The sequence below is a fragment of the Macaca mulatta genome, chromosome 5 (assembly GCF_049350105.2).
Source record: "Macaca mulatta isolate MMU2019108-1 chromosome 5, T2T-MMU8v2.0, whole genome shotgun sequence".
NCBI classification, from domain to species: Eukaryota; Metazoa; Chordata; class Mammalia; order Primates; family Cercopithecidae; genus Macaca; species Macaca mulatta.
Genome location: NC_133410.1, coordinates 14,869,849 through 14,894,952, shown reverse-complemented (window position 1 = coordinate 14,894,952; position 25,104 = coordinate 14,869,849). Strand labels below are relative to the sequence as shown.

General features: G+C 40.3%; 1 protein-coding gene across 1 annotated transcript in view; it reads right to left on the bottom strand.

The window, feature by feature from the left end:
- CD38 (CD38 molecule) overlaps nucleotides 1–25,104 on the bottom strand; it is a 62,654-nt gene that overhangs the window by 3,200 nt on the left and 34,350 nt on the right. The window contains 6 exon segments of the mRNA NM_001261773.1: nucleotides 359–445; nucleotides 769–861; nucleotides 2,701–2,774; nucleotides 5,631–5,716; nucleotides 15,775–15,910; nucleotides 23,855–23,984. Coding sequence (NP_001248702.1) covers nucleotides 359–445; nucleotides 769–861; nucleotides 2,701–2,774; nucleotides 5,631–5,716; nucleotides 15,775–15,910; nucleotides 23,855–23,984 — 606 coding nt within the window.

Genomic DNA, 25,104 nt, shown 5'->3' with positions numbered 1-25,104 from the left:
GCAAAACATTCCCTTTCTCCCCTGAAACTTAGTAGGCCAGTGAACCCTGGGCTGGGCCACTCACACTGGGAATCAGAAAATATGCCGTCAAAGGTGCTATCAGCCTTAGAGGCAAGTCCTACTTGGGACCAGTAGAGACGGATGAGGAAAGGCGGCCAAGTGAAGGCCGCTAGCTAGGATACCTTCTGGACTAGGCTTGGAAGGAGGGACAGAGATCACCAGAGGTTGCCATCTGTGATCATCATCAAGGCCCAAGAAAGATTCACACAGCCCTCCAAGCTCAGAGGAGGCTGAGGAATAAAGGACATTCTACAGTTGACAAGACAGTCGTTTTTTCATTCAAGAAGAAATTCATTACCTGTAGATATTCTTGCAGAAAAATCTAATATTCCTTTTGCTTATAATCGATTCCAGCTCTTTTATGGTGGGATCCTGGCATAAGTCTCTGGGGAAGAAAGAAGAAAGTATTAAAATTACAAGATCTCACAAACATTTTTGGAGTCTCTCTGTTTCTGTAGCAGGCCCTGGACAAGGCCCTTGGATAAAGAGGCAGAGTAAAGGCCCAGCCTCTAAGAGCTCCTGGGTCAGCAGGGGAGCTGAAATGTCAAGCAGTTAAATATCGTTTGTGGAGATAAAGTTAAGAGGCTGTTGAGATTCATGTACATTCATTTCCTGAGTCAGTTTGTTCCCAATGCATTCTTGTGACTGTGGATTCTTTTGTGGACTGATTCATAAAATAACCCTTGGGTACAAAGTAGTAAGATATACCTGGAATCTTCTCTTCCACCATGTATCACCCAGGCCTCTAGTGCCTGAACCTTCTCTGGTTGCAAATTATGGACTTCCACACTCCCAAAAGTGCTAAAACAGAAGAAACAACCACAAACGTCAACCCCAAACAAAAGCATCCATGCCCCCACTTAAAAACCAGCAGGCAGAAAGGCACTGGCTAGGACCTATCCTTTGGAGTTGACGCATCAAATTGCAAATCAATAACCTTTTCTTATTCAGCATGACCCTTGGTTAACAAGATTCTCAAAATAAAATTCTTAAGTTGTGCATTAATGTTGATTCTTTAAATATCTGCTATTCAAAGAGTGGTCCTTAGACCGACCTAATGAACATCACCTGGGATCTCATTAGAACTGTAGAATTTCGGCCAGGCGCGGTGGCGCACACCTGTAATCCCAGCAATTTGGGAGGCCAAGGCAGGCAGATCATGAGGTCAGGAGATCGAGACCACCCTGGCTAACACAGGGTGAAACCCTGTCTCTACTAAAAATACAAAAAAATTAGCTGGGCGTGGTGGTGGGTGCCTGTAGTCCCAGCTGAGGGAGGCTGAGGCAGGAGAATGGCATGAACCTGGGAGGTGGAGCTTGCAGTGAGCCGAGGTCACACCACTGCACTCCAGCCTGGGCGACAGAGCGAGACTCTGTCTCAAAAGAAAAAAAAAGAAAGAAAGAAATGTAGAATTTCAGCCACCACCACCTGCTGAAATGATCTGCAGTTAAACAATCCCCACATGATTCATATGCTCAGTGAAGTTTGAGAGGCAATGCTTTGAAAGACTATTGTGGCCTGCCCTAATCCCATTCCTAAACTCTTCCCTGTTAGTCTCTGACAACTGACACTCCTGTTGCAAGTATTTGAACCATAACATCAGATTATAAAATTCTGCAATGTTAATGCTTTTACCCAAATAATTTGGGATCAGAAGACAAAAGGACAAATGCTTCCTTGTAGAATTAAATATTAAAACAGGAGAGAAGAAAAATTAATTTGGGGCACCTAGAGTTTAGAAGGCAAATTAATATATTCTTCCTCCTTTCAGTCAGCCTTAGGTGGGATTAGAGAACAAAAATTAGAGAACAAAGGCCAAAAAGGCAATCAGTGTAGTAAAAACTTAAGTATAGAAGGAGATCAGACAAGAAAGGCACAGCTGTGGCCAGATTCAGTGGTGAGGATCATTTTCAAATGAGAATAATAGCTGATTCACATTGAGCACTTCCTCTGTTGTCAGGCACAGAGCTCAGCAATTTTCATCTGTTGTCTCAGTTAATCTTCCCATCACCATCAACTCTTCAGGTACATATACAGGGGCTCGCAGAGGTTGACTGCCCTGCTTAAGGTCACACAGATAATATGTAATGACCTCCAGTAATTGCTTTTAACCACTACAGTACATTGCTGACAATGTCTGCAAAAAGATAGTGAAGGCCAAGAGCCCAGCACAGTTCCCGATTTCCCAGTAGTAGTTTTACTACTGAACTGGGGTACACAATTTTCCTTGAGGAGAGGAGAGTCAAGGCAGGTCTTCATGGATGGCGAGGATTTAGACAGAAGGGAGCAGGGGAAGTAGGTCATATGGGGGAACTGTGTGAACAGTGGTGAGCAACAGGTAGGGTGGAGTGTAATGGCAGAGAAAGCTGAGAAAATTACACCAGGACCGGAAAAGTTAAGAGCAGGGGCTAGATATAGTGCAGTGGTCATTAGAACCTGGTAGATGATTTTTGGCAAAGGAGAAATCAGACAAACACATTGACTTAGAAGACAACTCTCTCCAAAAATTTTTACCTTTTTTAGCCCAAATCTTCAGAACTGACCTGAAACATGAAAAGCATATTCTTTCTAGAGATAAAATATCCACTGTGATATTTGCAGCATGATACTTGCAAACAAGATGCAAAATAAATGTGTTACCTGTTTTTGTCAAAGATTTTACTGCGGGATCCATTGAGCATCACATGGACCACACCACAGGCAGTTTCTGCAAACTTAAAAAAAAAAAGCTCACCATTCATCATGCAAACTTAATCACAAACCTCCAGCAGTTTCATTCAAAACAATACTTAGCAATAGCTGGTTAAGGAAGGATATTCTATATGGTTTTAGCACAGGAATGTCAGGTCTACACAATTTTCATTCCAAGCCACTGGACAGATTATGCTTCATATCAGAGTTCTTGAAGCAGTTGCTCCAATCTGTAAGTGAACAATGTTCAGTGTGATAGTTCATAGAGCTGGTGGTTCAGTGGTTCAGAAGTCAGAAGTCCAAATGAATAAGAGGAATGTCTAGAGGGGGAAGATGAAAGTGTTTTCTCAGTGTCATGCACTGCGGACACTATGCTTCATTTAGTGGAAGCAGGTGGATGATTCAGGGATAAGGGAAATGGGAACACCACAAAAGGGGAAACTGAGGAGAGAACAGGGGACCCTCAGGCCTAGAAAAGCACAGAGAGGGCCGGGCACGGTGGCTCAAGCCTGTAATCCCAGCACTTTGGGAGGCTGAGACAGGAGGATCACGAGGTCAGGAGATCGAGACCAGCCTGGCTAACATGGTGAAACCCCGTCTCTACTAAAAATACAAAAAACTAGCCAGGCGAGGTGGCGGGCGCCTGTAGTCCCAGCTATTTGGGAGGCTGAGGCAGGAGAATGGCGTAAACCTGGGAGGCAGAGCTTGTAGTGAGCTGAGATCCGGCCACTGCACTCCAGCCTGGGTGACAGAGCGAGACTCTGTCTCAAAAAAAAAAAAAAAAAAAGAAAAGAAAAGAAAAGCACAGAGAGAAAGGAGGGCTGAATAAATGAATGAATAAATATGCTTGAGCAAAGAGTCTTATTTCTTCATGCAAGAAACATTCAGCAGGAATCTTTGTTAGACTTTGGAAAAAATGAAATGAACAAAATAAAGTGTTCTATATGCTCCCTCCAGGAGGCCTCCCCAACCCCTGGGACTAGCTCAGGTCCCCTTCTCTGACTCTGACAGCATCCTACATTCCCTCCACATTATCCAACTGTATTATATTATAATGATGGGTTTAACCTACCCACAAAAATTAAAAATTAAAAAAAACCCTGCCTCTGTTATCAGAAAAAGAAAGGGACAAGTCTGAAAAAAGGCGGCCATCCACATATGTCCATGAGTGATTGGCAAAATAAAGGTGCTGGTAGCTCACAAGGGCAGGATGCCTTCAATCACATGCAACTCTGTATTCCTAGTACCAGGGACTGAGTGGGGAACACAAGGAGGTTCTTGATACACATAAAATGTGACTTGGCTTTAAAAGATTTTAGCACCAGCACTGTCCTAAAACATACCATAGAGTAGTGAAATGGAAACTATTCTCAGAAAAACCAAACAAACAAAAACTATAAAGTACCCATGACTGTCCACTGTCCATAGTAAGTACTCAATAAATTATTTTCGAAGTGGGTGGATTTTGAGTTACATTATAGGATAGTGGTATCTCATTTAAATATTGCAGTAACCCTATGGAACAGGCAAATTTTGATTTCCATTTGACAAATGAGGAATCAGAAGATCAGAATGAGTAAAGGAATCTGCCCAAGTCTAAACCTTACAACTTCCAGGCTGTTTTTCTGTTTCCATCATACCAGGGTTTACATAAATCCCCCTAAGACACAGGTTTAGCTAGGTACCAACCTAGAGTTAAGATCAAACCTGTCCTGTAAAAGATAGAACCAATAAGCAGATTCAAAGAACAAAATTGAAGAGCATGGCTTTGGAATCAAGAAGACCTAGGTTAGGCTCTTGGGTCCGCAACTTATTAGCCCAGGGAACTTGGATGAGTCACTTAACTTCTGAGTCTTAGTTTCTTCACCTTTAATGTGGGGATTTGTCACACTACCTATGAGGATGACTCAATGGGAATGACAGAGGAACGCACTTCAAGGCTTGTCACAGATACGCTGCTAGGATTTGAATGTAAGTGTTTCTTATGTTGAAACCTAAGACCAATGTGATGCTAATAAATGGTGAGTCCTTTAGGAGATAATTAGGCCCTAAGGGCTCTGTCCTGATGAATGAGATTAACACCCTTATGAAAGGGCTCCAGGGAACTAGCTAGGTTCCTTTAGTCCCTCTGCCTCTGCCATGTGAGGACACAGCAAGAAGGCACCATAGGTGATAGCTATGTTAATTACCCTGATCTCATCACTATACCTTATATGTATCACCACATCACTACATACCCCATAAATATGTAAAATTATTATGTATCAGTTTTTTAAAAAAATAGGTAGAGGGCGGAGTGGTGAGTATTTCCCAGCCTAGATTCTGAATCTGGAGTCAGACAGCTTGGGATAAACTCCCACATATGCCTCTTACTAATTCTGTACATTTAGTAGATTCCTTATTTACTTGTACCTTCACGTTGTTATGTGTTAAATGGGCACAATACTCACGGCACCTGCTTCACAGGGTTCTGATGAAGATGCAAGTTCTTAGTTCATGTAAATATCTGAGGACTGTACCTGCCACATGGTAAGGGGTCTATACATGTAGATTGTTACTACTGTCCCAGGAATCTAAGATTGACTAATACCCGAATCAGAGGATTAAATCAAGCCCCAGGTTGCTTGTGCCAAAGTCAGACACCATGTGTACGCACAAAGATTCTGCAACTGGAGCCCATGGACCCTCTAAGAATGTTCTAAAATTGGATGTGTAAATTTTCTGGCATGTGCTTCTGAACCTTTTTCTCAGGAATGAATCCTATATTTTCATTTCTAAAAGTATCTGTAATCCAAAAGTGTTAAAACCAAGCACTGACTGGATGACATCTTAAGTTCTGTGGTCTCCAAAGCTCTAGAATTTCACTGCTTGGTACTTACCCTGCGGGAAACCGTTTTCCAGAATACCGAAACAGGGTTGTTGCTGCAGTCCTTTCTCCAGTCTGGGCAAGATTGATAGTTTATTTCTAAAAGACACAGTTTGGAGAAAATAAAGTGGAAAAGAGAGAGTATAAATAAGCTCTACTCTTCCCTGGCTGTTCAATCATAGTGAAACCATTTTCCAATGTGTCACTGCCAAGACGGAGGCTGGAGAATGGACACATTTTGACCCAATTTAACTAAGTGTCCCCTGAATTCCTTCCAAGTTCTTACCTAATCTTCCAAATCCCAGATGGGAACACAGTGGCAAGTTTTGAGTCATGATTCTGGGAAATGCTAGCAAAAGTTCATCTGACAGAGAGAAGCCCTCTACATTATCCCCAGTCCAGGAAGAATTAAGAGGTAAAACCAGTCTTTCAGTGGTTGCTTTTGCCAACTGCTTTTCTGCTTCCTGACAACTCTCTCTTGCTGAGTTTCCTGTCCCACCTTCTTAAGTCTTCATCACTTACTCTCAGATGGCCTCAGGGTCTTCCTACACTTGCCCTCATCAAAGCAGTCTTATCCCTGAGCGAAGTACAACAGACATAGAACATGAATACATAGTTTCTGTGTCACTTCTCCCAAGGATATCTGCTTTAATGCACATTTATTGAGTTTTAGTTCTTAGAGGTAGAAAGATAAAACAGAAAGATAAAATAGATGCGAATTTTGCCTTCAGAGAGCACATGATATAGTAATTCTAGGAGTCTTATTATGATTAAATGTTTAAAACCAAAACCACACAAATATAAAAGAAACATTCCCGTGTATAGATACAAATAATTATTGTGGAGTCAAAAGGAATTATCTTCCCAACAGAGGTAAAGATGTTGATGGTGAAATGGACATACATTTTGTAATGTGGTTTAAGTATATATGTTTTCATGAATATAAACCTCTTTTATCTTCACAACCACATCTGGAGAGAATTCTCTCAGTTTGTCATCTTTCCTCTCCTAATAGGATTCTTCCCCATTGCTGTCTGCCATTATAAAAACATACCATTAAATAAAAATTTAAAGTTAGGAATAAAAACAAAAAGAAGAAAATTTGACAAGGAACAGAAACAAAATCAAGAATATAAAAAAGGCAAGAGAAAAAAAGGAGATTAGAAGGTTATGGAATAAATTAAGAACTTCATAGTAAAACGAATAGGCTGAATGCAGTGGCTTACACCCGTATTCCCACTTTGGGAGGCCAAGGCAGTTGAATCACTTGAGCCCAGGAGTTTGAGACTAACCTGAGCAACATGGTAAACTCTGTCTGTATAAAAAATACTAAAATTAGCTGGGTATGGTGGTGCACAGCTGTAGTCCCAGCTACTCAAGAGGCTGAGGCAAAAGGATTACTTGAGCACAGGAGGTTGAGGCTGTAGTGAGCTGAGATTGTGCCACTGCACTGCAGCCTGGGTGAGAGAGAGAGAGACAAGAAAGAAAGAAAAGACAGGAAGAAAAGAAAAGAAAAGAGAAAAGAAAAGAAAAGGAAGGAGAGAAAGAAAGAGATAAAAGAAACAATGAAAAAATGGTAACAAATACATAAATAAGAAACAAGGCAAAACTAAATCTGGTTAAAATGTTGAGAAAAAAGTAAGCCAAAATATTAAAAAATTAAAATATAAAAATCAGGTCTTTCTACTCTTCTGCCTTCTGCCATGTGAGGACATAGCCACAAGCAGAAAGCAAGTCTTCACCAGACGTTGACTTTGCCAGTGCCTTGATCGTGGCCTTCTTAGCCTCCAGAACTGAATACTTAAAGCCTAGAGGAGTGACATCAGCAAGATGGCAGGGTAGAAAGTCTCAGACTCTACTCCCACTAAAGTTCAACTAGCAATTATCCACAGACTAGGATGTCTTTCTAAAGGCTCCAATAGTTGTAAACAAACTTGAGACACCTACATGGTCCATAGAACTGAATGAAAATCAAATTGGATGGGTAAGAAGAATGATCTCACTTTGACTATGCTACCCCTTCCCCTCCCTCAAAAGAGGACACAAAGCCAGATGGAGAGAATTTTCCTGGGCCATGGTTTCTATAAGGGGAAAGAGAACCAGATGCAGTCATCCATCTTCCCTAGCATTTCCAGATGCTTCCCAGGAAAGCTCACTCCAGTCTCCTCTCATGGGGAACACTGAGGATACCAGGACAACTAGACTGCACCAGCTTAGGTAGAAACAAAGAAAGGATGCAGAAGTCACAGTGGTCAGCACGTGGACCTTGATGGTATCTCTGTGTTTCTGCCAGCTGTGGCATCCTATGGGAAACAGCAGCCAACTTCATGGCCCCAAACAAGCTGAGCTGGTCTCCTTCAGAACCACTTGGGGAAGTTCAGTCTAGCTTAAGTTCCTAGATAGCTAGATTCCATGCCTAGACTCAGAGACCAACCCAGTGACCCAACCCAGGCAGGTAGATGACTGCCTTTGCCCATCCTAAAGAAACATAAAGGCTAGATTTAATTGATCCAGGAAGTCAAGCAGTGGCTCCACTCAGCCAAAATGCCTGCCAATGACCTACCCAGGCAGGGAAACTTTTACCTCAGTGCATTTTGGAGAAGCATCAGAGTTAGTCCCAGTTGATCTGGAAGGTCAAACAGCTGCTCACTTCAGCCAAAGCCAACCGCATGGCTCCATTCTCAGGAAGGTGATCCTCAGCTGCACATTTCTAAGGAGCATAGCCTCTTATCTTGCCTGTCTACCTAACCTTGGAGCCCAGCCTGAAGTGCTGCTGAACTTAAGATACCAAATATCATAACTGTCTGGCCAGGAAATACAACCTATGAATGATGTGACTAGAAGCCATCACAGTACCCAGCCAGCAGCTATAAAACAATGAAACCACAAGGAAGACAGTAAGAGAAGAAGAAAGAAACACAGTATCTAAAAAAGCAGAAAACAATTAATAAAGTGGCAGTAGCAATTCTTTACCTATCAGTAATTATGTTGAATGTAAAAGGATTAATTCTTCAACAAAAAGAGGGAATGAATAGATTTTTTTTTTTTAAGATCCAACTATACGCTGCAAACAAGAAACTCACCTCACTTTTAAGAACACATATAAACTGAAAGTGAAGGAATGGAAAAACATATTCTATGTGAATGGAAACTAAAAGAGATCAGGAGTAGCTACACTTATATCAGACAAAATAGACTTTAAGTCAAAAACTGTAAAAAGAGACAAAGAATACTGTATAATGATAAAGGGGTCATCAAGAAAATAAAACAATTGTAAATATAAATGCACCCAACATTGGAGCAACTAAATAAAAACAACAAACATTTAAGGTTCTGAAAGGAAAAATATAATGTAAGGCAAAAATAGTAGCGAACTTCAATACAACACATATTTAAGGATCTGAAAGGAGAGATACATGTAAGGCAAAAATAGTAGGGAACCTCAATATCCACTTTCAACAACAGACAGATCATTTAACCAGAAAATTAATAAGGAGACAACAAACATGTACAATACTTTAGACAAAATGAACCTAACAGACCTTATACATCAGCATCGACACTATCCAACAGCAATGTAATACACATTCCTCTCAAGCACACACAGAGTATTTTCTAGATTAGGGCACCTATTAGGACACAAAAACAAGCCTCAACAAATTTAAGAAGGTTAAAGTCATATCAAGTATCTTTTCTGACCACAATGGTAGAAAACTAGAAAACAATAAAATAAGAAATATTGGAAAATTCACAAATATATGGAAATTAAACAGCATGTTCTTGAAAAACCAACGGGTCTATAAAAAAATTAAAAGGAAAATTAAAAAATACACTGAGACATGAAAACGTAAATACCATATACCAAAACATATGGGATGGAGCAAAAGCAGTTCTAAGAGAAAAGCTATAGTAATAAATACCTACATTAAGAAAGAAGAAAGATCTCAAAAAATACACAACATTATGGAAGGAAATAATAAAGATTAGAACAGAAATAAATAAAATAGAGACTAGGAAAATAATACAAAAGATTAACAAAATTTAGAATTTTTTTTTGAAGAGATGCACAAAACTGAAAATATTTAGCTAGCTTAACTAAGAAAAATGAGAAGATTCAAATAAATAACATCAGGAATGTAAAACAAAGACATTACAATGGATATCACAGAAATACAGAGGGTTGTAAGAGACACTATGAACAATTATTAATATATGCCAACAAGTTAAATAGCACAGAGGAAATGGATAAGCTTCCAGACACATAAAACCTACCAAGACTGAATCCTGAGGCAGTGAAAAAGCTGAATAGGAATAATGAATAAGAATGAACCAGTAATTTAAAAGCCATCAAATGAAAGCCCAGGACCTGATGGATTCACTGTTGAGTGCTATTATATCAAACATTTAAAGAACTAATTCCAATCCTCCTCAAACTCTCAAACTCTTCCAAAAAGTTGAAGAGGAGAAAATATTTTCAAACTCTTTTCATTAGGCTAGCATTACCCTGATAGCAAAGCCAGACAAGGACCCTACAAAAAAAGAAAATTACAGGTCAAGATCTTTGGTGAACACAGATGCAAAGATACTCAACAAAATACTAGCAAACTGAATTCAACAATATGCTCAAAGGATCATCCACCATGATCAAATGGGATTTATCCGTGGGATACAAGGATGGTTCCACATACACAAACTTTAATAAACGTAATATATCACATTCACGGACTAGAGAACAAAAACCATGTGATCATCTCATTAGATTCAGAAGAAGCATTTGAAAAATTCAACATCATTTTATAATAAAAACTCTCGCCAAATTAGGTATACAAGGAATGTACCTCAATAAAATAAAGGTCATATATGAGAAGACCACAGCTACCTTATACTCAATGGTGAAAATTTAAAAGCCTTTCCTCTAATATCTAGAACAAGGATGCCATTCTGTCACTACTGTTCAACATAATAATGGAAGTTCTTGTAGAGTAACTAGGTGAGAGAAAGGTAAGGCATCCAACTAAAAAAAAAAAAAAAAGTGAAATTGCCACTGCTTATTGATGCCATAATTTTATATACTTAAAAACCCTACTAAAGACTCCAGCAGTCTCACCTCCAATATTGGGGATCAAATTTCAACATGAAGTTTAAAGGATCAAATATCTAAACTACAGCAAAAACATAGGGAAAAAACTACAGAAAATTGGTCTGGGCTATGATATTTTTGGATTTAACCCCTAAAGTGCAGGCAACACAAGCAAAAATTAATAAATGGGATTACATCAAACTAAATTGCTTCTGTATAGCAAAGGAAATAATTAACAGCATAAAGAGACAAACTTGGGATTATGAATTGAGAGAAAATATTTGCAAACCATACATCTGATGAGGGGTTAATATCCAAAATATATAAGGAACTCAGACTTGAGAGTGGAACAAGATGGAGTAATAGAAGGCTCCACCAAACATCCCCTTCACAAGACACCAATTTAACAACTATCTACACAAGAAAAGCACCTTCATAAGAACCAAGAATCAGAGGGGCACATATAGTACCTGGTTTTAACTTCCTATCACTGAAAGAGGCACTGAAGAGGTAGGAAGAACAGTCTTAAATCACCAATGCCACCCCTCTCCCACCCTCCAAGCAGTGGCTGCTCGGTGTGGAGAGTGATTCTGTGTGCCAGGGAGAGGGAAAGCATAGCAATTCCGAGGCATTGAACTCAGGGCTGCCCTGTTATAGCAGAAAGCAATACCAGACCAAACTCAACTGATGCCTGTCCCCGGAGGGAACATTTAAATAAGCCCTAGCCAGAAAGGAATTATCAATCCCAGCATTAGAAACTTGAGTTTTCACAAGCCTTACTACTGCAGACTAAAGTGCCCTGGGGCTCTAAGTAAACTTAAAAGGCAGCCTAGGCCACAACGACTGCAACTCCTAGGCTAGTCATAATGCTGAACTGGGCCCAAAGCCAGTGGACTAGGGGTACATGTGACCTACTGAGACACCAGCCAGGGTAGCCAAGGGAGTGCTGGCATTGCCCCTCCCCTATCCCCAGGCTGGACAGCTCATGCATCCAAAAGATGCCCCTTCCTTCTGCTTGAGAAGAGGAGATGGACAAGTGGGGAGGACTTTGTCTTGCATTCTTGGATACCAGCTCCAGGCACAGCAGGATACGGCAGAATTATGAGGCCCCATTTCCAGGCCCTGGCTCCCAGATGACATTTCTAGGCACACCCTAGGCCAGAAGAGAACCTGCTGCCTTGAAGGGAAGCAGCCAGACCCGGCGGGATTCATCGCCAGCTAACTGAAGAGCCCTCGGGCCCTGAAAAACCAGAAGTGATACCCAATTAGTATGTCATGGGCCTTGGGTAAGACTCTGTGACTTGCTGGCTTCAGGTACAGCCACAGAGAGGTAGAGCACTAGCTGGACTTGGGGTACATGATTCCAGGATGTGGCTCTTGGATAGCATTTCTGGGCCTGCCCTGGGTCAGAGGGGTGCCCACTGCCTTGAAGGGTGAGTCCCAGGCCAGGCAGCATTAACCACAAGCTGACTGAAGAGCCCTTGGGCCTTGGAATATTAGCAGTACACTGGCAGTACTCCCTGTGGGCCTGTGGTGGTGGTGGCCATGAGGTGAGGCTCCTCTGCCTTAGAAAAGGGGAAGACAGTATGGGAAGGACTGTGTCTTGTGGTTTGAATGCCAGCTTAGTCACAGTACAGTGCAATACTAGGTAGACTTCTAAGGTTTCTTACTCTAGTTCCTGGCTCCTGGATGGTACCTCTGGACCAACCCTGAAGAGAAGAACACGGGTCTGGCTGGCTTTCTCACCTACTGATTGTAGAGCCCCAGAGCCTTGAGCAAATATAGATGGCAGTCAGGAAGTGGTTACAGCAGGCCTTGGGCAAGACCCAGTGCTGTACTGGCTTCAAGTCTTACCCAGCAAAGTCCTAGTTGTGGTGGAGTGTGTCACCAGCTTTATGTGGGTCAGAACAGAAAGAGGGACTCTGGGAGAAAGTAAAGGGACTAGAAAAAGAATCTCTGCCTGGTAATCCAGAGAATTCTTCCAGATTTTGTCCAAGACCATCAAGGTGGTACCTCTATGAGTGTGTGAAAGACCCACAGTATTACTAGGCTTGCAGGGCCCCCCCTACAGCAGATACAGCGTAGATCACAACATCCAAGTCCTTTAGAATATCTGGAAAGTCTTTCCAAGGACAAGTACAAACAGGCCCAGGCTGTAAACACTACAATAAATACAATGCCTAGACACAGAAAAACACCTACAAGTATCAAGACTATCCAGGAATACATGACCTCACCAAATGAATTAAATAAGACATCAGAGATCAATCCTGAAGAAACAGAGCTATGTGAGACAGAGAATTCAAAATAGCCATGTGGGCAGCAAGCACCCAGGTGCTGAGGCAAGAGATCGAGGGCACGAGCTGTTCCAGTATGATAAAATACATAAAATAAGAATAGTTATACTAGATACAGATCATAGATATGATTATATATGAATATCATTAATCATTAGTGTGCAGCAACTATTCTTTGTTCCAATATTATAATAATCCTCGCTCTACAATCATAACCTAGGAAAAACCGGCCATACAGAGATAGGAGCTGAGGGGACATAGTGAGAAGTGACCAGAAGACAAGAGTGTGAGCCCTCTGTCACGCCCAGACAGGGCCACTAGAAGGCTCCTTGGTCTAGTGGTAACGCCAGCATCTGGGAAGACACCCGTTGCCAAGCAGACCGTGGTCTAGCAGTAGCGTCAGTGCCAAGGAAAACACCTGCTACTGCGCAGACCAGGAAAGGGAGTCTCCCTTTCCCTGGGTGGGGGGGGGGTTTCTGCATTTCTGGGTGGCAAAAGACAGACCATAAACACTATGTAAAGTCCAGAGTAAGAAAAACAGATTTCCACCTTGAGCCAGAAAGTGGGCAGAAAAACGTGGCAGTTAAGAGCAACGTTTCTCAAGTTAGTCTGAGTTTGCTTCGTGCTTTGCTACTTACTGGCTGGCAAGTTACTTAACTCCATGTCTCAGACTTCCTATCTCTAAAATGGGATCACCATATGAGCTCGTGGGGCCGTGGAGGATTAAATGAGTGACTACATACATAGCACGTGGAACACTGGCTCTTTTTAAGTACTTAATACATAGTAGCTCTTATTAATTTATAAAGGACTTCTACTAATTAGAAAATAATAGATATCCCAGTACAGATGGTCGAAATATATGAACTGCCAGCTCACTGAAGAAACAGAAAATCTACCATTTATGTATATATAGTAGCCTCACCATCAAAGAAGTTCAAACTAAATTGAGGTATTATTTTTTTCTCAAATGAGCCAAAAAAATTTAAAGTAACAACATCTGGTGTTAGTGGGCATATAGGTAAATAAACTATCTCATATACATTCTTTATTTTTCTTTTTTTAGTATAAAATAGAGATGGGGTCTTACTATGTTGCCCAGGCCAGTCTTAAACTCCTGGGCTCAAGTGATCCTCCCTCCTCCACCTCCCAAAGTACTGAGATTGCAGGTATGAGCCACTGTACCTGGCCTCATATATACTCTTGATGAAGGTATAGTTACCATCTTTTAAATTACACATTATCAGTTTCTATTACAATTTATCCTTTAACATTGAAGTTTCATTTATAAAAATTTATCATTCAAGTATGTGTGTGCGTGTGTGTACACAAAAGTGTTTCTTACAACAGTGATACAATAGCAACCAAAGCTAAAGCAACTTAATATCCATTAATAGGATTCTTAACCATAAAGCCTTTTTAAAAAGTATAGCTATCTTTATACCTACTAATTTTAAGTGAATAAAGCAAGTTGCACAACAGTATGTGTACATTTTAAACATACATGCTTACATTAGCATAGGGAAAAGTCTGGAAGGATCTATATCAAATTGTTGACAATAGTTACGCTTTGAGAAGTGATGTGGAGGTAGGACAGGAAGGGAAAATTCAGAGTGACATTTGCTTTTTTCTTTTATGCATTTCTGTAATCTGCAAGTATTTTTTTTTCAAATAATCATGGTCTATTTTTGTAATTGAAAATAATGCAAACCTGGGACGAAGAAGCTATAATAAGATAAGCTTTTAAAAACAAACAATGAAAAGTAGTAAAAATAAGAATAAAACTATATAAAGTAAAAATATCCACCATACAAACAAAAAGGAAAAAAAAAAAAAAAAAGAAGTGAAAACTGCAATAGGGTTTTGGTTGTAGGAAATCCCTTCCCATGGTGAGGTATTGAGACTTTCTGGGCAGGATAAGGCTACATTTGAAAAATGATGGCAAAGCCAGTGCCTGAGATGGAAGAGTCCAGTCCATGGCTACTGTGATAATTCTGAAGAACAAGAACCTTGGTCTAGGTCCCACTGAGACCTCATCCCATTCTAGAATTCTTTGGACCTGAATGATGACCTTATAGAGAGCAAAATACCAAGAATTCAGAAGCAGGCTATGTGAGCACTCAAAAGAAGGGAATTAGGGGGCATGGGCAATCCCAAACTCTGAAGTCAATTTTTCAAGAAAACAGGGAATGCTACTTTACATCAGCCTGAGATGCCATTAAGGGTAGTGCTATACTTTGGATATTTAACTCTCTAAACCTTATGTTGAAATTGGATCCTCAGTGTTGCAGCTGGGGACTAGTAGGAGGTGTTTGGGTCATAGGGATGATCCCGCATGAATGTCATGGTGCTGTCTTTGTAGTAATGAGTGAGTTCTTACTCGACTAGTTCCCAGGAGAGCTGGTCATTATAAAGAGCCTGGCATCTCCCCTGACGTCTCTTTGCCTTCCTCCCTCACCGTGTGATCTCTGTACATGCCAGCTCCCCTTCCCCTTCTCCATGATGGAAACAGCCTTAGGCCCTCACCAGAAGCAGATGCTGGTGCCCTGTTTCTTGTACAGCCTGCATAACTGCGAGCCCAATAAACCTCTTTTCTTTATAAATTACCCAGCCTCAGGTATTCCTTTATAGCAACACAAACGGACTAAGATAAGTATAGATGGCATCAGGGTGGGTACCTGTGGCTCTGTCCTCCACACTGACCGTTCAGGGCCCCCAGCAGAACTCACTCTGTTCACCCTAGACATCCCTGGGCAATCCCACAGGGCCCAGAGCCTCACCGAAAGTGTTGAATTCTCCACACCATGTGAGGTCATCAGCAAGGTAGCCTAGCAGCATGTCCTCCAGGGTGAACATGTCCCGCTGGACCTGTGTGAACTGATGGGCCAGATCTTTTATTCTGCTCCAAAGAAGAGTCTAAGGAAGAATAAATACAATCTATTACTGAGATCAACTTAGCATGACAAAACAAAATAAATCCATGGTTTTGTAATGAAAAGAGAACAGAGCATATCAAAGTAAATCACCCATAGTATGAATAAGAATTGTTGTATGCATCAATGATTTCTGAGTGCACGAGAGTGTAGGGGAGAGAGAGAGAGTGTGGGTGTGCGTGTGTGTGTGTGCGCGTGTGTTCTAGGTCATAATGTAAATGTTTATTTTTATTCTAGGTTGCAGTCAAAAAAGTCTGAAAGTCACTGATCAAAATCTTATAATCAACATGGGATCACATCTGGAGGTGGCATTAGAGAGTTACAATATTCCTAAGCTTATCTCCAAAAAAACTTTGTCTACATGCTGTTTTCAAGAAGATGTGCTCTTTGATTCTTAAAGAACTATATAACCCCTTCCAAATTCCCTAAATATTCCCTACCCCTACCAAAAAAAAAAAAATACAATAGATTTTTTGTATTTAAGGGTTCCTCTTAAAGGTACAGAGAGTCAAAGTTCAGAATAATATTCTGTTTTATGAATCTATTTTTTTATTTTTATTTTTATAAGTTCCAGGGTACACATGCAGGAGGTACAGGTTTGTTACATAGGTAAATATGTGCCATGGGTTTGCTGCACCTATTAACCCATCACCTAGGTATTAAGCCCAGTATGCATTAGTTATTTTTCCTAATGTTCTCACTCCCCTCACCCCAACCCCAACAAGCTGCAGTGTGTGTTTTTCCCCTCCCAGTGTCCATGTGTTCTCATTGTTCAGCTCCCACTTATAAGTGAGAACATGTGGTGCTTGCATGTTCCTGTGTTAGTTTGCTGAAGATATGGCTTCTGGCTCCATCCATGTCCCTACAAAGGACATGATTTTATTCCTTTTTATGGCTGCATAATATTCCATGGTGTATACGTACCACATTTTCTTTATCCAGCCTATCATTGATGGGCATTTGGGTTGATTCCACATCTTTGCCATTGTGTGAATGGCATTGCAATGAACATATGCGTGCATGTATCTTTATAACAGAATGATTTTTATTCCTTTGGGTATATACCCAGTAATGGGATTACTGGGTCAAATGGTATTTCTGGTTCTAGATCTTTGAGGAATTGCCACACTGTCTTCCACAATGGTTGAACTAATTTACATTCCCACCAACAATGTAAAAGCATTTTTATCTCTCCACAATCTCACCAGCATCTGTTGTTTCTTGACTTTTCAATAATGCCATTCTGACTGGCATGATATCGTGGTTTTGATTTGCATTTCTCTAATGACTAGTGATATTGAGCTTTTTTCATATGTTGTTGGCCACATGAATGTCTTCTTTTGAGTCTGTTCACGTCCTTTGCCTACTTTTTGATGGTGCTGTTTATTTTTTTCTTGTAAATTTGTTTAAGTTCTTTGTAAATTCTGGATGTTAGACTTTTGTCAGATGGATAGATCGCAAAACTCTTCTCCCATTCTGTAGGTTTTCTTTTCACTCTGATGATAGTTTATTTTGCTGTGCAGAAGCACTTTAATTAGATCCCATTTGTCAATTTTTGCTTTTGTTACAACTGCATTTGGCAATTTCATAATGAAATCTTTGCCTGTGCCTATGTCCTGAATAGTATTGCGTAGATTTTCTTCTAAGGTTTTTATAGTTTTGGGTTATACATTTAAGTCTCTAATTCATCTTAATTTTTTTATGAGTTGCAAGGAAGGGGTCCAGTCTCAATTGTCTGCATATGGCTAAATAGTTCTCAAGCACCAGTTATTAAATAGGGAATACTTTCCCCATTGCTTGCTTTCATCAGGTTTGTCAAAGATCAGACAGCTGTATATGTGCAGTTTTATTTCCGAGATCTCTACTCTGTTCTATTGGTCTATTTGTTTATTTTTGTACCAGTACCATGCTATTTTGGTGTCTGTAGCCTTGTAGTACAGTTTGATGTTGCGTAGTATGATGCCTCCAGCTTTATTCTTTTTGCTTAGGATTGTCTTGGCTATATGAGCTTTTTTTGGTTCCATATAAATTTTAAAATAGTTTCTTCTAATTCTGTGAAGAATGTCAATCGTAGTTTAAAGGGAATAGCATTGAATCTATAAATTACTTTGGGCAGTATGGCCATTTTCACAATATTGATGCTTCCTATCCATGAGGATGGAATGTTTTTCCATTTGTTTGTGTCCTATCTGATTTCCTTGAGCAGTGGATTGCAGTTGTCCACGAAGAGGTCCTTCTCTTCCCTTGTTAGCTGTATTCCTAGGTATTTTATTCCCTTTGTGAATGGGAGTTCATTCATGATTTGGCTCTCTGCCTGTGTGTTGGTGGATAGGAATGCTTGTGATTTTTGCACATTGATTTTGTATCCTGAGACTTTGCTGAAGTTGCTTATCAGCTTAAAAAGCTTTGGGGCTGAAAACCGGCACAAGACAAGGATGCCCTCTCTCACCACTCCTATTCAACATAGTATTGGATGTTCTGACTGGGGCAATCGGGCAAGAGAAAGAAATAAAGTCTATTCAAATAGGAAGAAAGGAAATAAAATTGTCTTTGTTTGCAGATGACATGTTTTCTAGTTATAGGATCATGAGTTTGCCAGTATTTTATTGAGAATTTTCACATTGATGTTCTTCAGGATATTGGCCTGAAATTTTCTTTTCTTGTTTTATCTCTGCCAGGTTTTGGTATCAGGATGATGCTAGTCTCATAAAATGAGTTAGGGAGGGGTCCTTCCTTTTCAATTATTTGGAATAGTTTCAGAAGAAAGGGTATTAGCTCTTCTTTGTAACTCTGGTAGAATTCAGGTGTAAATCTGTCTGGTCCTGAGCTTTTTTTTTTTTTCTGGTTGGTATTTATTACTGCCTCAACTGTAGAATTTGTTATTGGTGTATTTAGGGACTCAACTTCTTCCTGGTTCAGTCTTGGGAGGGTGTATGTATCCAGAAATCTATTCATTTCTTCTAGATTTTCTAGTTTATTTGCATAGAGGTATTTATAGTATTATCTGATGGTTGTTTGTATTTCTGTGGGATCAGTGGTGATATCCCCTTTATCATTTTATTGTATCCATCTGATTCTTCTCTCTTTTCTTTTTTATTAGTCTAGCTAGTCATCTATCTATTTTATTAATTTTTTTTTTCAAAAAACCACCTCCTGCATTCATTTATTTTTTGAAGGGATTTTTGTGTCTCTATCTCCTTCAGTTCTGCTCTGAGCTTGGTTATTTCTTGTCTTCTGCTAGCTTTGGGATTTGTTTTCTCTTGGTTCTCTAGCTCTTTTAGTTGTGACGTTAGGATGTCGATTTGATATCTTCCTAGCTTTTTGATGTGGGCATTTAGTGCTATAAATTTCTCTCTTAACACTGCTTTTATTGCATCCCAGAGATTCTGATACATGGTCTTTTTCGTATTAATTTCAAAGAACTTGTTAATTTCTGGCTTAATTTTATTATTTACCCAGGAGTCATTCAGGAGCAGGTTGTTCAATTTCCATGTAATTGGTTTTCAGTGAGTTTCTTAATCTTGAGTTCTAATTTGATTGTGCTGTGGTCTGTGAGACTGTTACGATTTTAGTTCTTCTGCATTTGCTGAGAAGTAATTTACTTCCAATTGTGTGATCAATTTTAGAGTAGATGCCATGTGGCACCAAGAGTAATGTATATTCTGTTGCTTTGTCATGGAGAGTTTGGTAGATTATCTATCAGGTCCACTTGATCCTGAGCTGAGCTCAGGTCGTGAATATCTTTGTTAATTTTCTGTCTTGATGATCTGTCTAATACTGACAGTGGGGTGTTAAATTTTCCCACTATTATTGTGTGGGTATCTAAGTCTCTTTGTAGGTCTCTAAGAACTTGTTTTATGAATCTCAGTGTTCCTATATTGGGTGCATACATGTTTAAGATTATTCTCTCTCTTTGTTGAATTCACCCCTTTATCATTATGTAATACCGTTTTTTATTTTTTGATTTTTGTTGGTTTAAAGTCTGTTTTGTCATAAACTAGGATTGCAACCCCTGCTTTTTCCATTTTCCATTTGCTTTGTAAATATTCCTCCATCCCTTTATTTTGAGTCTATGTGTGTCTTTGCATGTGAGATGGGTCTCTTGTATACAGCACACCAATTGATCTTGACTATCCAGCTTGTCATTCTATGTCTTTTAATTGGGACATTTAGCCCATTTACACTTAAGGCTAATTTTGTTATGTGTGAATTTGATCCAGTTATCATGATGCTAGCTGGTTATTTTGAAGACTTGTTTATGTAGTTGCTTCATAGTGTCATTGGTCTGTGTACTTCGGTGTGTTTCTGTAGTGGATGATAATGGTTTTTCCTTTCCATATTTAGTGCTTTCTTCAGGAGCTCTTGCAAGGCAGGACTGGTGGTGATGAATTCCCTTACCTTTTGCTTGTCTGAAAAAGATTTTATTTCTCCTTCATTTATGAAGCTTAGTTTGGTTAGATACGAAATTCAAGGTTGGAAATTATTTTCTTTAAGAATGTTGAATTTTGGCCCCCAGTCTCTTCTGGTTTGTAGGGTTTCTGCTGAGAGGTCTGCTGTTTGTCTAATGGGCTTCCCTATATAGGTGACCTGCAGAATCTGATGATTATGTGTCTTGGGGTTGATCTTCTCATGGAGTATCTTACTGGGGTCCTCTGGATTTCCTGAATTTGAATGTTGGCCTGTCTTGCTAGGTTGAAGAAGTTCTCCTGGATGATGTCCTGAAGTGTTTTTTCCAACTTGGTTCCATTCTTCCTGTCTCTTTCAGGTACCCCCAATCAGTCATAGGTTCTTTTTACATAATCCCATAGTTCTCAGAGGTTTCGTTCATTCCTTTTCATTCTTTTTTGTCTAATCTTGTCTGCCTGTCTTATTTCAGCAAGATAGTCTTCAAGCTCTGATATCCTTTCTTCCGTTTGATCTATTCAGTTATTGATAGTTGTGTTTGCATCGTGAAGTTCCCATGTTGGAACTTTTTCAGCTCCATCGGGTCATTTATGTTCCTCTCTAAACTGGTTATTCTCTTTAACAGCTCCTGTGTTTTATCATGGTTCTGAGCTTCTTTGCAATGGGTATGAACATACACCTTTAGCTCAGTGAATTTCATTATTACGCATCTTCTGAAGTCTACTTCTGTCAATTCATCCATCTCAGCCTCAGCCCAGGTCTTTTTTTTTAACATTGGGTAAATGTAGCTAGTATCTTTAGTTTTTTTATACTTTAAGTTCTGGGTTACATGTGCAGAATGTGCAGTTTTATTACATAGGTATACATATGTCATGGTGGTTTGCTGCACCCATCAACCCATCATCTACATTAGGTATTTCTCCCTAATGTTATCCCTCACCTAGTTCCCCTCTCCAACATGCCCTGTTGTGTGATGTTCCTCTCCCTGTATCCATGTGTTCTCATTGTTCAACTCCCACTTATGAGTGAGAACATGTGGTCTTTGGTTTTCTGATCTTGTGATAGTTTGCTGAGAATGATGGTTTCCAGCTTCATCCATGTCCCTGCAAAGGACATGAACTCATTCTTTTTTATGGGTCTCAGCCGAGTTCTATGCCCTTGTTGGAGATGTGTTAAAATCATCTGGAGGAGAGGCACACTGGTTTTTTGAGTTTTCAGCATTTTTGTACTGATTCTTTCTCATCTTCATGTATTTATCTACCTTTGATCTTTGAGGCTACTGACCTTTGGGTGGGTTTTTGTGGGGTCTTTTTCATTGATGTTGTTGCTTTCTGTTTTTTCTTTTAGCAGTCAGACCCTTTCTTCCATAGGGCTGCTGCAGTGTGCAGGGGTTCCACTCCAGACCCTATTCACCTGGGTTCCTCCCACACCTGAAAGTATCACCAGTGGAGGCTACAGAACAGCAAAGATGACAGCCTGCTCCTTCTTCTAAAAGCTTCATTCCAGAGGGGTACCGGCCTGATGCCAGCCAGAGCTCTCCTGTATGATGTGTCTGTCAACCCCTGTTGGGCAGTCTCCCCCAGTAAGGAGACACAGGGGTCAGGGATTGACTTGAGGAGGCAATGTGTCCTTTAGCAGAGTTGGTGTGCTGTGCTAGGAGAATCCCTTTTGTCAGGATCAGCTGCTGTCTTCAGAGTCGGCAGGCAGGAATGATTAAATCCACTGAAGATGCGCCCACAGCCGCCCCTTCTGCCAGGTGCTCTGTCCCAGGGAGATGGAGGTTTTGTCTGCAAGCCCCTGACTGGGGTTGTTACCTTTCCTTCAGAGATGCCCTGCCCAGTGAGGAGGAATCTAGAGAAGCAGTCTGGCCACAGCCATGTTGCCACACCCAGTCCAGACTTCCCAGCCTCCTTAGCACTATCAGGGGAAAACCGCCTATTAAAGCCTCAGTAATGGTGGATGCTGCTCCCCCACCCAGCTCCATCATCCCAGGTCAACTTCAGACTGCTGTGCCAGCAGCAAGAATTTCAAGCCAGTGGTTCTTAGCTTGCTGGGCTCTGTAGGAATGAGACCTGCTGAGCGTGACCACTTGGATCCCTGGCTTCAGCCTCCTTTCCAGGGGAGTAAACAGTGCTGTCCCACTGGGGTTCCAGGCACCACTGGGGTTCCAGGCACCACTGAGGTAGGAAAAACACTCCTGCACCTAGCTTGGTGTCTGCCCAAACAGCAGCTCAGTTTTGTGCCTGAAATCCAGGGCCCTGGTGGTGTAGACACATGAGGAAACCTCCTGATCTCAGATGGAAATGCAGAAATCACCCACCTTCTGCATCAGTCTCACTGGGAGCTGCAGACTGGAGCTGTTCCTATTCAGCCATCTTGGCTCCTCCCCCTATTCATTCTTAATGGGAGTCAGTGAAGGATACTGGTTTAAAGCATGGGACCGAAAACCCCAGTCCTCATTGAAGCCCAGCATCATCATCACTTATCACATGTTTCACCTTGAGCAACCAAAACATCACTAAGCCCCACTTTCTACACCTGTAAAATGGTAACGATAATGACTGAAATAAACTACTGGGGTGCTAGGGAAATTAACTGAGATAAATGCAAGTAAATTGCTTAGCATACTATCCATCGCATAGTCACTTATTTGACAAATGTCAGCCTGGGTTATTATTTGCCAAACACCTTTTCTGCATAGGGCATCATGCCTGGTGAATGGAGAAGTTTCACAATGACTCCAGCTCACTAACAATGGAATGAGAGGCTGAAATTTCTGGGTGGTTTTAAGGGCTTCACAAAGAAAATTTTAGGCATGCGGAATTTTGCCTTAAACATCGACTATAGAAAAGGTGCACTCTGATAGACCTTTTCCAATATAACCAATGTATTAGAATCCAAGCCTCTGTGGCTCCAAGTCTCATACTACTTACATTTAAACTGGTCACTTTCAAGCCTGCCACACTTGGGCAACACTGGTCACCTAAACACACCAAGCCTCAGTTTTCTCACTGGTAAAATGGGGATGCTGACACCTGACCTGCCCATTCCACAGAATGGCTATGAAGGCCTAAGAAGATAAGGATTAGGAGAGTCTTTTGTAAGCAAGAAAAAGAAAAAAAGCACTCTGCAAGTGTAATTTGGCATTGTTATTATTACTACTACTACTATCATTAAGTCAGGGGAAAGTTTTGTTATTATATAGGTTGTGTTAATTTGTTTGTTTGAGTTGGGTTTGGTGTTAGGTTTTTTCTGCCTAGTTTTTGGCCAAAGCCCCTTTCCTATTTCTGTATCCCCATTTATCTTATCCCCATTTATCTCTTATCTCCCTTCTCCAGAAGTACTAAATCTTGATTATATCATGGCCCCTCAATGGCCTGCAAATTCCATTCCTACCAACCACACTCACACTATAATATATGGATTTTTCCTCTTCCTTCATTCTAATCAAAATTTGGACCCATGAATTTTTACCACTGGCTTTTATCCCCAGTTTTAAAATCAATGGCATACCCCCAATTACCTTGTTGCAAGGTACGGTCTGAGTTCCCAACTTCACTAGTGGCTGATAGTCTTCTTCTGTAATGTTGCAAGGATATTTTGAAATAAATGCACCCTTGAATGCATCCCATACACTTTGGCAGTCTACATGTCTGTGAGATAAAACACAGAAAATAAAACATAAATTATTCTATTTAAAAAATATTTTTGGAGCATAATTATTTTTTAGAATCTCATTTAGGAAGCATCTATCATATGCCAGGTAGTCCATACCTATCATCTCATCTCACATGTGGTCTACCAGGGGTACAAAGAGAAGCTGATACCATTCCTTCTGACACTATTCCAAATAATAGAAAAACAGGGACTCCTCCATAAGTCATTTTATGAGGCCAGTATCATCCTGATACTGAAACCTGGCAGAGACACAACAAAAAAGAAAATTTCAGTCCAATATCCCTGATGAACATCAATGCAAAAATCCTCACTAAAATACTGACAAACTGAATCCAGCAGCACATCAAAAAGCTTATCTACCATGATCAAGTAGGCTTCATCTCTGGTATGCAAGTCTGGTTCAACATACACAAATCAATAAACATAATCCATCACATAAACAGAACCAATGACAAAAACCACATGATTATCTCAATAGATGCAGAAAAGTCCTTCAATAAAATTCAACATCCCTTCAGGCTAAAAACTCTCCATAAACTAGGTATCGATGGAACATATCTCAAAATAATAAGAGCTATTTCTGACAAACCCATAGCCCATATCATACTAAATGGGCAAAAGCTGGAAGCATTCCCATTGAAAAGTGGTGTAAGACAAGGATGCCCTCTCTCACCACTCCTATTCAACATAATATTGAAGTTCTGGCCAGAGCAATCAGACAAAATAAATAAATACAGGGTACTCATATAGGAAGAGAGAAAGTCAAATTGTCTCTGTGTGCAGACAACATGATTGTATATTTAGGAAACCCCATCATCTCAGTACAAAACCTCCTTAAGCTGAGAAGCAACTTCAGCAAAGTCTCAGGATATAAAATCAGTGTGCAAAAATCACAAGCATTCCTATACACCAAAAATAGACAAGCAGAGAGCCAAATTATGAGTGAACACCCATTCAGAATTGCTACAAAGAGAATAAAATACCTAGGAATATAACTTATAAGAGACTTAAAGGACCTCTTCAAGGAGAACTACAAACCTCTTACGGAAATACGAAAGGAAACAAACAAATAGAAAAAAAAATCCATGCTCATGG